At 38.8% G+C, this 13,987-nt stretch overlaps 1 protein-coding gene across 1 annotated transcript in view; it reads left to right on the top strand.

The window, feature by feature from the left end:
- The first annotated feature begins 909 nt into the window (after positions 1–909).
- Positions 910–13,987, top strand: part of LOC134662530 (phospholipid-transporting ATPase VB) — a 102,529-nt gene continuing 89,451 nt past the window's right edge. The window contains exon 1 of the mRNA XM_063518790.1: positions 910–2,092. Within this exon, the coding sequence (XP_063374860.1) occupies positions 1,293–2,092 (800 nt within the window). The 5' untranslated portion in view covers positions 910–1,292. The remainder of the gene's footprint in view (positions 2,093–13,987) is intronic.

Raw genomic sequence — 13,987 nt, 5'->3', positions numbered from 1 at the left:
ATACAAAAAAAAAACAGACTTTATTTTTTTCTGCTGTCAATATGCCTTATTTCGAAAAAATGTATACCACATTTATTGTTCCTTATATAATTCTCTATCGGATAGCATTTAAAAAAAATGATTTTCTGAAAAAAGTGCTAATGTCGTCTTTTCGAGCCATCCAGCCCACCGGGGCTAGCGATCCGGTCATCGTGGTTTCAACTTTTCAAGTCCCACCCAAGGCAGTGAATTTTTCCACTTTTAATTTTATTTCTAAGCTTAATAGCATTGTTCGCAATTGATACAAAATTAACTTAAGTGATATAAAATTTCTTTCTTCGAGCATTTTTCTACCTTTCATTGTTAAAGATGGTCAAGCAGATCTTGTCAGTAGAAAAAGGCGGCAAATTTGAAAAATGTAGGCGCGAAGGGATATTGTCCCATAGAAAATTTGAATTTCGCGCCTTTTTTTACTGACAAGATTTGGTTGACCAGCTTTATATGAAAATTACAGGCCTCTCCGTATCACAAAAAGCGTCAAGTTTGCAATTTATTAGCGAGTTGGAGGTTTAGTTAGTTCTAAAAAAGAATCCATAATATTTATTGGCATTCATATCTGAGCCACAAACAATAACCAGTAGAATAATTAAAAAAAATCCTTTACATAAGTGCCGGGAATTGGCGCTTGGCGGATTTTCTGTTTGTAGTTGCTTTCCTCTACAAAATGCCGGAATCAGCTACGAGCGTAGCCGATTGCGGCATTTGCAGCAGGCAGTGAATGTGATAAACTATAAAAAAGAAAAGTTCAGAAACTTAATTTCATCGAATAAATACATTTTTAACCAATATGAAAGTATCGAATCTAACGATATTGTCGCTACACTAGCCTCTGTCATCTGCGCGCAGCCGCATACCGCTCGCTGTCGCTGTTGTCGTTGTCGTCAGTTGCTTGGCTGTCAGTGAGACGGCTGATTCAAGTTTTGCTAGTTTTTGAGTTCCGTTTCATATTGTTGCACCGTGGCGGTTATTAATGTCTGATTTCATATTCAAACAAACATTGTGTGCGATTGAGAATGAATAAATCTCACTTAAATTCGGTTGTAGTGTTCTGTGTTTGTTTGGTTCCTTCGAATGAAAACTAGAGCAATGTGTGAAATTGTAAACAGATGACTTCAATCAAACCATATGTTTCGATACCTGCAGTTGTTTGGGACCAATCTTATCGAAAGTGCCGGAACGGCCGGTGAAGCGCCCTGAATAGTGGATTTTAATGAGCAGAAAGATAACACCGACCCCATTTCAGATGAATAAAAATGTCAACAGAAGGAAGCGGAGAGACTCCATCGAGCGGTCCGAGCCTGCCTGGGGCCCCGGAGCAAACATACTTATTCCCAAAGGCGAAAGGGCATTCGAGGTCCATAAGCCATGGAGGAACGCCGATGCTGGCGGGCGCACCAGCGCCGCGGCCGCTCAAATCGGCTCTGCGCGGCCACCAGCGCGCCTTCTCGCAAGGCCAAATCGGCGACGGCCGTGCTGGATCGGGTGCGCCGGGCCACAGCCGCACTGGGTCGCGCACAGACTTCATCCTGCCGCCTGGGCACCGCGCGGATGCGCCAGCGGCGCCACGCACAGGATCCGTGCGCGCGCACTCGCGGCAGGCCTCGCGCTCCGACTCCATCTACACCCTGCGCCGCACGTCGGTGGTGAGCCCGTGGCGCCGCACATTGTTCTGGCTGATGCGCCGGCAGGCTCCTCAGGTGGACGCGCGTCACATCACAGTCGTTCCCAACCATCTTGTGCCTGAAAAAACCCCCCCAAAAGAGCACCCAAATGGCCAGCGCTGCAATAACAAAATCAGGACTACTAAATACACTCTGTTGTCATTCCTTCCTAAAAATTTGTTTGAACAGTTTCATAGAGTTGCCAATGTGTACTTTATATTCATAGTGTTGTTAAACTGGGTGCCGGCCCTGAATGCTTTTGGCAAGGAGATTGCCATGTGCCCTGTTGTGTTTGTGCTAACTGTGACTGCCATCAAGGACTTATTTGAAGATCGACGGAGACACCTCTCTGATAAAAGAATCAACAATTCCTACTGCAGAGTTTATAAAGTGTGAGTATATTTGCAACTGTTTTTTTTATTGTGGAAGGGTGATTCCCATTTGTTCTACCCCACACTAGACAAAATATGTTAACTGAGAAAACAAGTACAATTTCAGTTCATTGCTGTTTTATGATGTCTGTTGTCCCAGTTGCTGATATTGCTGCGGATACTGGGCAGAGTTCAAAAAACCTACATTATAGGACAGAAAAAAATATTTAAAAAAATTATGTTATTAATTGCCCATATGCATTAGCATATGTGCACTTTTTACTTGAACACCATTAAAAAACTGATGAAATGCCAACAGAGACAAATCTAGGAAATCCTGGATTTATAGCAGTGTTACACAGAACAAATGTGAGTTACCTGCCATTTTGTTGTTTTGTCTTGTTTCTTATTTTTGTTATAGGATGCAGTAGTTATATATGATACTAACAACCCACTCCGGCTTTGCACGGGTTAATACAAAAATCACTCTATTGATAGGTGAAAACTGCATTTCCATGCATTTAGTAGTTTTTGAGTTTATTGTGAAAGACATAGTTGCAGTAGGGGACTTTGTTTTATAAAGTTTAGAGATATTATTTTTCTAATTACTTATCACTTATCTACCTACTTGAATTTAGGTACAAATCAATGATTTATTCATGAATATAGTTTAATTTATAAATATACTAATAATACTCTCTTGAGTAATAGGTACCTAATAGTAATAAGTAGGTAGGTAATAGGACCTATGAACTTAAGTCTCATGAAATAGTTTCTCCTTGGCTTCTATGCTTTGGTGTTTAAGCATATAGAGTTAGACCAATAAAACTGCAGCGATTTTGATAACATAGTGTTATTTTGAATGTCATAATTTCATAGAAGTATTTAAAATAACACTTCCACACCCCCAGTCTGTGCTATAATAATCAGTGCAGAGTTATCTTGGTCTATTTCTATGTATATATATTTAAGCAAGTCAATTTGATAATGGTTCTACTCTTTCCTTGTTAATTAAACAAACAAGTTAAGCACTCCTACTCCCGACCAATAGCAATTATTGTAATTAACTATCAATGTTATCATACTTTGGCTGGACAAACTAACAATTAGTTAAAACTATTAAATTTCTTTTGTGATTATATTACAAGTAGTTAGGGTTGATTGTATTTTATTGGGCATTATCAAAGCAAGAGGTAATTTTTTTTTAAGCTGACCATTTAGAACTATGAGCTCTCATAGTCCTAAACGTTCAGCTTAAAAATTGACAACTATACTACCATTACTACCTGTAGGTAATATAACTAGTCAATTATGTAAAATGTTACTACACTACAATCATCCAAACAATGCTACTCCCAGGGAACATTCCCATAGAGCAGTAGGTCCTTAAATATACTTACCATCATATCTCTTCCATTCACTTATATATTACCCAATTGAAACACTGTATTCTGATCTTCAAGCCTGTTTAGTTTATGACAAGACAAGTCTGACATAATGTTTGCCCACTTACATGTCTTACACACTTGACCAAATCTTGCTTATTTTATAGGACAGTGAACCTTAATTAATGTAAACAAGAAAATTCACACCTACACCATTCTGTAGGTACTTCAGTACAGGTTATGACATCATTCTTAATGAAACATACAAGGCAATTTTTTGTATACTGTACTTAATATTAAATTAAAACATTTATTTCAGGTCTTAAAAACACATATTAAGCTGTGCAATATCTTAAATCGTTAAAATCGCTGTTGTAGATGTTATACGTAGTTTCCACATTTACAACACAATTCAACTTTGGCAAGTTGTGCTGTAGCAATCATTTTTCAACCTTATCAGGGGAAAAAGAATTACGAACCTGCAGCAAATAAATACGTATATTTTATTAGTTTTTGCCTGCGCCAAATGCATAATATATAATAGCATTGTCCTAACAACTAGCGACCACTTAGCAGTCACAGTCACAATGCGGTAATAATTTTTGCACAGGCAATGCAGATTTGCGTTGCACAAGGCTTCGCTCGTACTAATACGTTTGATATTATAAGAACCCTGATGACGCAGCCTGACACGAAGGCAATTTCCTCGGAGTAGCTTCTGGTACACGCCATCCCCGCCAGTGGCACGCCCCATAAACAATACTCCATGAATTATGAATTTATCATGTGACTCGCCGGCATGCTGCTGAGAATATCGTTGAATTTCTTATGTTGTTTGCTCAAACCTTTCAGCCGCTTGTAAGCCACGTGGGAATCCCTAATCGCGGTAGCGTGCGTAGGTACCTTACGTGCCGGCTTATAGGCGCGTAAGCGTATATAATATATCTATACCTGTTTACATGATACAAAATCAAGGCAGCTCCCAAATGTCAGTGTCAAGTTTCAAGGTTCTGGTGTTCTGACGGCTATCCTCGTTGCATAAATCTTGATCCCCTTAATCATCATATTGTCTACTATTTCCGATAACACATTTTTATTTCAATTGTTCTTAAAAAAAATCACATAGTGCTTACCTACATACAGTTTGTTTTAAAAGCATTATTGATTTCTTTAATACTGCTACTGGCTATTATCGACTAAAAAAACTGTAAATAAACGTCTTTCCTTTACCTTTATTTTTTTTTAAACGGGGTAGATTTAAGTAAGTAAGAAAAGTAATGGGTCGGGCTGAACATTGCGTTGTATTCTAGCAAAATCGGCTCGTCTACCACGGTAGACGCCACGGGGCCCACGGGCCGGCTATCACGATGACTGTAATATATTCTGACCCTGATTCACTGAAATCCAGTGAAACATAACATGGAAAGTTGTGTCCTAAGTAATATTTGAAAAGATGCAGGTGGTAAGCGAAAGCGATCGATAGACGTGAAGAATTCCTCACATGTGACTGAACCACTGCTTTCGGCGGTCAAGGCTGTTAGTAAAGTTCGGGACATGGGTTGTCAATCAGCATTCACTTTCTCTATAAAATTGTACATATTTATGTACTAGTATGTCGGTCACATTTTAGGTATTACAAGTAGGTGTCACTAAACCAGCACTAAACCTATTGGCATTACATGGCACGGCACGTTTTTGCATGGCCATAAAAGTTGCCAGTGATTATTTAACAAGTTGACAATATTCCTCAATATTAAAAAAATAGTTAAAAGTTTCTTTTCATAATTAATTTTCATTCCAAACCTAATGTCTAGTCTAAACGAAATAGATAGATGCAATGTAGTAGTAGATAATAGTAGGCTAGGTACAGTCAGCAGCAGAAGTTGCTAAGCGGGCGAGGTGTTCAAAATTACCTTGACGCGCTCTTATTCTCTTAACGATAAAGTCGCGTCAAGATCATTTTGAACACCACGCCCGCTTAGCAACTTCTGCTGCTGACTGTACATAGGTATATAGAAACGCTGGTAATAGCGGTAAGAATATATAAGAACCCCGAACCCCGGCTATTCTCGCACCAAATTAGTTTTTCGGAACTTATGTACGATATTATCATTTGATATTTACTAGTCGCTTTTCGATGAAGAAAACATCGTGAGGAAACCGGACTAATCCCAATAGGTCTAGTTATCCCTCTAGGTTGGAAGGTCAGAGTCGCTTACGTAAAAACTAGCGCCTACGCCAAATCTTGGGATTAGTTGCCAAGCGGACCCCAGGCTCCCATGTGCCGTGGCGAAAAAGCCGGGACGAACGCGAGGAAGATGATGGGAAAACAGTAGGCTCGGCGAAATGGCGATAAGGGGCCTATTCAGCCCATGATCTAAACATCCGTCATAACTAAAAACAAATCTCTTTGTCTGTGCCTATTGAACGGAAATGTGTGTCTAATGCAATGTGTTACAAAACCCATTACAGCGATCAGTGATTGCGGGGCCATGAATATTGAATGATGGCGCTGTCTATCTGTCCACAGAACACTCCATTGCTGGGCAATATTACTTGACCTCTATCCCAGTGATATTTACGCGTATGTATAGACCAGAGTTATACTGGAAAGCGTACGAATGGCCTGTAAGCGATGGGCGCAGCAACCCTGAAGTGGGTCAACCCCCGGTCAAGGTCCTTTAGGGACTGACACGACAATGGCAATTAAACCTTTAATGTGGTTGTTACTCTGCTCAAGGCTGATTAGGATTGATCCTGGGAGTGCCGCCCGCGTTGGTTTAATTTTGTTCCCCTGTGCGGGCTGTGCGCTGTGCGTACACTCTATCTGCACACTAACGGAAACGCCGCTGATTATCGCGATAATTGACACTTTTCATACGGCCACATTGGGATTAGGGGCTATTCATAAATTACTTCATTTCAAATTAGGGGGGGGGTCTGGATATTGGATGATGGTAGCAAGACGTAGGAGGAAACGGGGTCATTCGAAGCATGATTTTTGGATGAAGTTGGGGGGGGGGGGGTTAAAATCATCAAAAATAGATGACGTAATTTATGGACAGCCCCTTATCGCGTATAATCAACGGCTTTCCCGTTAGTGTGGCCCAGGGCCCAGGCATTATTTTTATTTTATTTTATTTGTGAAAAACTTGCGGGCTTACAGGTGACCCCAAAACACTCACAAGATAAAATTACCTAATGAATTATATTATGTTCTTCTTCTTAATACAGAGCAAACATCTAACACTCTTATAACAAGAGTACATTACAAACAGGTAAGGATTTATCAAGATCGTAAAGTCACGCCTATTGAGCAACAAAAATATGACTTTATAAGTGTTTTTATTATAGCTTATTGTTTAACCATATTTCCTTAAGCTGACCATACAATACACACCAGGGTATGCCTGCGCAGTTTTGCAAACTGCACAGGTAAAAAGGAGCGTATGTGGCATTCGACTGTGCAGTTTCCTAACTAGCTTTACCTGTGCAGTTGAACTGTACAGGCAAAATTGCGCAGGCATACCCTAGTGTGTATGGCCAGCTTTGTACATGTTACTAGCGGCCCGCCCCGACTTCGCACGGGTTAACAAATTATACATAAACCTTCCTCTTGAATCACTCTATCTAAAAGGCATCAAAATCCGTTGCGTAGATTTAAAGATCTAAGCATACATAGGGACAGACAGCGGGAAGCGACTTTGTTTTATACTATGTAGTGATTATTTCCTAATTTACGTTTTTTTTTTATCTATTTTATAGAATTTATATACTTTATCGTTAGCTAAAGCAGTTAATCAATGGAGAAACGAACGTCTGCCTTCCTACGGATTCTCACAGCATTACTTTTGCGAGTCGTTGTCGACCGACTAGGCTTCTACCTATATTTATTTGTTTATACACGTGAGACGTGAGCTGTCGTGAACTGTGGTAATAGTACTAAAGTACTGCTTTGATTGGAGTTTATCAGAATGTGGAATTTTGAGTGTTGCGAGGGTTTCAAGGCATCACGAGGGTTAAACAAATTTTGCCACCGAGTGAAACACAACATTTTTCAGCACACCAACGCGAGGAATATACTAAACTGTAAAACATGTAACAGAATCATATCGAAATGGACGTCATTAAATATATATCATTCAAAATCATCATTTGAAATCATAATTTTGCTCTCTGGATAGATATTTACATTTTATTTTATTTAATCGTATGGCATATTGTCAGTCGTTTATAGGCTTATGGTTAAACCCTGCATCCATTGGATATTTGAAAAATATTAACACTAACTGTTGTACATGTTGATTTTTTTCCGAATCTTGAATTAAGTGTTGTTAAAAAGATGGCGTAGCTGTAATGTGTAACAGCTTCTCCGTACAATTGATAATTTCAAAATATTCCGCGTAGAAATAAAACGCGAGTGTCTAACGCTACGTCTTACGTAGGCGAACAACGCGCGAACGACGCGCGGCCGCCGCGCGGCATTCACGTCTAAATCGCTCACGTACGAGTAGGACATACCTATACGTATCAACGGTTTGTTTCATCCTCGCCGCGCCGCGCCGCGTTCGCGCGTTGTCCGCCTACGTAAGCCGTAGCGTAAGGGCCACCCCACATCTAGCGTCTTTCGAGCGTCGGCGTCGGTCAGCGCTATGGAAAATGACGTCGCTGCGCAGTTGCGTCGACGTTGCGTCGAGCAGGGCCATAGAGTTGTAGACGCCGACGAGACGCCGACGCTCGAAAGACGCTAGATGTGGGGTGGCCCTAAATCTCAATAAATCGAGAAAAGTCTAACGAAGGGGCATACCTATGATTAATATATAAATACATATACCATAAAGTGTCTCGAAATATTTTACATGCTGTTTACTTGTCATATGTCACTTGTATTATACATAGTTACAAAACTTGCAAAACAACGTTGTGTAAATGCAAAAGGTAGTGCGAATGCCATTCTGTTTTTGTATATTGTATGCTTTGTTAATAACCTAATTATTAACCGTAGTTAACTCCGCCGTCAAACCCAGAATGCGTGCTAATGACATAACATAACACGTAATAAGTTTCTAGACTATATACATACTTAGAAACTTGGATTATATATCTCTCTTATCGCCGCGATCAAACACGAGCACGAGTCTTTGGCGAGGAACTAATATGCTTGTCGTTATATGCATATACAGTAAAACCCGCTTAATACGATCACGTTTAATACGATTTCCCACATAATACGCCATTTTACGCCGGTCCCTGCAATTTTAGGCCTGTTTTCATACATTTTTTCACGGTTAATACGACTCGAGTCCCGCTTAATACGCCATCTAAAATTATATATTACTTATCCGTCCCATTACGTACCATCTGTACATTTGTGTTTTTGTCATAACCGTCGTATTGTTATGCAATACGCCGTTAGCCAACATTTTTTATGTGTTTATTACCTACCTTAGGTTTTTTGTTTCGTCCGATATCTTTTGTCGGGTCCTTATCGGCGTGAGAAGGCGATGCCATCTGCTTGACCGTTATGGAGCACGGAGTGCAAGCTATCGCTTCTAGATTTATTTGCAGCCAGTTTCTCCAAGACTTTCTAGTTGAGCCTATCGTTAGTGTTCCTAGATTATTTAACTTATACCTACCTACACTTAAGATCACATTCGCTCATTATCACCCATTATTATAGTTTTTTTTGTTCACGTTTAATACGATTTCCCGTTTAAGACGCTTTTTTTGCTAGGTCCCCTCAGAATCGTCTTAAGCGGGTTCTACTGTATTATAGTATTTCGTAACCATTTTTAATATAATATCATTATACTCGTATGTTGCAAAAAATAACCACCTTTGCTCGTATTTATCATACTAATAATCATTATACTATCTACTATACTAGCTATTAGAATGATGAGATTACTTACAATAAAGTCACCTTCTTTCAAATTAAACAAAAAATAAATGAAATCGGTTCTCATGATAATAAAATATCCCTGAAAAACCCAACATACTGTAGTTGCATGAAAAAATTGAAAGTTTGTATAGAATCCTTGGTGCGCGAGTTAAACGAACTCGCACTTGACCGGTCATTAGAAACTAGTCCAAGGTGACATTGAAATTCGAATATTTAGGTATGTTGCATTTTAACACCCACTCTCAACGTCTCACCTCAGTCACCTCATCTCATTCCTACCAGACGAGCTGGGCAAATCGACCGATTTGATCAGGAAAATAATTGGCGCCAATCTCATCTAGCGTCCACACGTACACAATTTAATCACCAATTTGCATTCCATAGATACTTCGAAAATTGGCATTTTTGTGTCCGCACCTGCTGATTTGATCGGGGAATCAAATTGGCGTTTGCGTCCGCAGCCGCACGGCCTGATTCGATCGGACATTTTCATCAGATTGGCGAAAAATTGTCACGTCTGGACTCCACTTTAAGTATATTGACGATTGAGGACGTAAGTAATTAAAGTAAAGTTTCCTATGCACTTTAGAAGCTAACTGTAGAAATCGACCCTGTTCATTTTTGGGTTCCGTAGGCAAATGGCAAAAAACGGAACCCTTATAGATTCGTCATGTCTGTCTGTCTGTCCGTCTGTCTGTCCGTCCGTATGTCACAGCCACTTTTCTCCGAAACTATAAGAACTATACTGTTGAAACTTGGTAAGTAGATGTATTCTGTGAACCGCATTAAGATTTTCACACAAAAATAGAAAAAAAAACAATAAATTTTTGGGGTTCCCCATACTTCGAACTGAAACTCAAAAATTTTTTTTTCATCCAACCCATACGTGTGGGATATCTATGGATAGGTCTTCAAAAATGATATTGAGGTTTCTAATATCATTTTTTTCGAAACTGAATAGTTTGCGCGAGAGACACTTCCAAAGTGGTAAAATGTGTGCCCCCCCCCCCCCCCTGTAACTTCTAAAATAAGAGAATGATAAAACTAAAAAAAATATATGATGTACATTACCATATAAACTTCCACCTACAATTGGTTTGAACGAGATCTAGTAAGTAGTTTTTTTTTATACGTCATAAATCGCCTAAATACGGAACCCTTCATGGGCGAGTCCGACTCGCACTTGGCCGCTTTTTTTTCTTGATCCAATCATTGAAACTATTTCTATGATTGTCAATTAACTTTCAGTTTACTACGCATCGCGTCGTTATCGCGTTATGTTCCACGGTTAATTAAACGATTGCTTTAATCATCGCAATTAAAAGTGGATCGAATACAATGAGACAATTATGTGATGAACTAAAGCCTGGGGATTAAAAGGATTATGTTTATGCGAGGGCTTGTTTGACGTCGTTAGTGTCACAGATTTTTAATAACAATTCTTATTATGGTCACCTGTCTGACGGGGGCTAATTACCGCAAAAACCGAATTTTGCAAATTGCGGGCATTTTTCTCTGTCACTCTAATTACGCCTTCATTGGAGTTAGGGATTGCAAATATTCGAAACTTTCAGGTATTCGAATATTCGACTTTTTCTGACGACATATTCGAATATTCGAATAATTATTCGAATATTATAAAAAATAAGAACAGAAACGAGAAATCGGTTTATTATCGTTTTATTCAAAAGCTTTTTTCACATATTGCTAAAACTAATGATATTTTGCAGAAATCCACTTAATTGACTAGATTTTATCATCCTACTATGAGATGCCCACATTTATAAAAACAAGTAAAACGCCAAAATTAGACGTATTCAATATTTCTAGATAAAACTTTTATTATAAATGCGTCGTAGCGTGTTGCGTGAAATAATATAACTTTAACCATCCAAACACCTAGGTATGTAAGATATTTTTTAGTAGGTAATTATTTTCCCATTTAAATTAACTTGTAGTCACTCAGGAGCCTGTAAAAAGGCCTTTAATTCCATTGTATTTTGAATCTTTATTGACTTTTTTTTTGTGGCAAGTTTTTATTCCTGTTGGTCGGCTAATTATATAATATTTAAAGGAATAAGTTAGTTGACTACTGGGTGGATTATTCGTCAGCTAAAGGTGCATGGTTAGATTACCTAGTTGGGCAGGTTTGGTATGATCAAATTAGACTTCAAAAATTCGCTTAACGTGCGCTTGTACTGAAGAAACAGAATTACCGTTTAACTTAAAACTTACGCACCGTATAAAAATAACATACTTTTTGATTTCGTTTTCTTTCAAATTGACTTAGGTTTCACTGTATTCACGAAGTCTATCGAGAGGAATACAGTAAAAATATTATTTCCTTCGTATTTGGGTACCTATACCGTTCCTCATTCACTGTAAATACCCGGAAAACACACAGAACCTGTAACTACAGCGGATGAAATAGATTTTTTATAGTAATAAAAAATATTCGAATATTCGAAACCTGAGCGGCCGAATATTCGAATATCAAAACAGGTCGAATATTCGACAAATTCGAATATTCGAATTGCAAGCCCTAATTGGAGTAAAAGAGAAAGATCCCCGCAATTTGCGAAATTCGGGTTTCGCGGTAGCCCCTCTGGAGCTATTGTATCAACTGAGCGAGTAAGTAGTCGGCACGAGTTTTATTCGACTTAATGTAAACGCGGCCTAATGCTCGACTTCTCGGAGGTATTCATCACAATTACGATTTGATTAATAGCGGGTTCCGTACCCAAAGGGTAAAAACGGAACCCTATTACTAAGACTCCGCTGTCCGTCCGTCTGTCACCAGGCTGTATCTCACGAACCGTGATAGCTAGACAGTTGAAATTTTCACAGATGATGTATTTCTGTTGCCGCTATAACAACAAATACTAAAAACAGAATAAAATAAAGATTTAAGTGGGGCTCCCATACAACAAACGTGATTTTTGACCGAAGTTAAGCAACGTCGGGCGGGGTCAGTACTAACCCTAAAAAGTAGCCTTTTGCGTTACCTTAGTCAAAAACGAAGGACTTAGCTATAGTTAAAGATCGGGTCTCTATTGTTTCCCAAATAGTTTTAAGCCATAATGTATTGTTTGCCCGGATTTTCGTTAGTCATAATTCAGAAACGCGTCACTTTTCAGGATTGCCATCAAACAAACTTAACCTAACCTAACCTATCTATAGGATAACCTAACGAAAATCCTGAAATGTTAACGGTTTCAGTTTTATGACTAATGATAATATGACAAACAATACATTATGACTTAAAACTTTATGGGAAACAACGGGACCCCTTAAAGATCTCGATGTCCAACTAGTTTCCATATAAGCTTTGCTCATGCACCTACACAACCAAGGCTAGCCGATAAACTTGGCCAAGAAGTGCAAGTCGCGTTTTATTAATCCAAGTCATAGTTATGTCATTTCAATTAACCTTTAAATTTACACGATTTCAAATCACTAATCTAAATTCGCAATTAAGTCGAGAGAAAGCGAAATTGTCTTTACTTTCTTCATAAAAATGGTATCTTTGCTTCTTTATACACTTTTAACAACATAAATGTCTTAACTAAAATTAAAGGATATTTGTGCGAAATCAGTATTAACGCTGTTTTTATATCACAGCACTAAAAAGACAGACGATTGCCCAGGTTATTACGTGATCTGCCTGTTTATTGCAGAAAAGCGACGTGCTTGTAAGACTTGAGGAGTGTCAGATACTGCGATCTAGCTATTCTAAAAAAAAATTCTGCACACTGGACCCATGTCCATGTGCCTGATGTGGCTTTACATACAGGAATATGCGTCACACTCACAGTAGGCTTTTAGTCAAAATTACTGTTCAGATGAAATGGACTTGAAATATTCAATATATACATATTATAAACGATATTTCACTACAAACACGTTGCTGTTGTAGAGTACGTAGATGCTCCACGACTAGCGCACTGCGTCAGCCTTGCTGACACTTGTGCAAACTTTATGATTGCTTCTCCAGTTTTTGGTCAATGAACACAATAATTATAATCTTTTTAAACTGGTTAAGAATAACGTAATCGAAAACTTCATTAGTCGCACTTTTTGCTTCTCTCTTCAGATCATTTTTTTATTTAATTATTACACAGTTTGGTCGACATAGTGACCAGCGACTGCTTTTTTTTTGTGAGAAGATTGGTGTCGTGGCCGAAAGGGCCAGGTTGCCACCTCTCTTCAGATCAGTTAGCCTAGCACATGATTGGCGCGACAATATCTCGCGGCAAGATAGACTACCTGTCTTTTTCTAACTATCGGCCATATTCGAACTTTAAGATCGTCAAATACTAGAGATTGAAACGATATGGAATGGATATGTCAGTGTCAAAAGTGACGCATTTGTTTGAAGAAACGTCACTTTTAAGTCACGTGTCAAGACACTGACATATCCATTCCATATCGTTTCAATCTCTAGTATTTGACGTATCTTATAAAGTTCGAATATGGCCGTATGTTAATAAAAGAGGGACGGGTATTCTATCTCGCCGCGAGATATAGTCCCTAGTGCAGACTTAATTATACGGCAAATGATGATGATGGAATTTCCTTTTGCAGAGTTGCTCCTTTTGACTCACAGATTGATTGAGGAAGGGGAGCCAA

Source organism: Cydia amplana, chromosome 3, assembly GCF_948474715.1.
Source record: "Cydia amplana chromosome 3, ilCydAmpl1.1, whole genome shotgun sequence".
NCBI classification, from domain to species: Eukaryota; Metazoa; Arthropoda; class Insecta; order Lepidoptera; family Tortricidae; genus Cydia; species Cydia amplana.
Note: the sequence above shows the minus strand (reverse complement) of the source record. Positions and strands in the feature narration are given on the sequence as shown.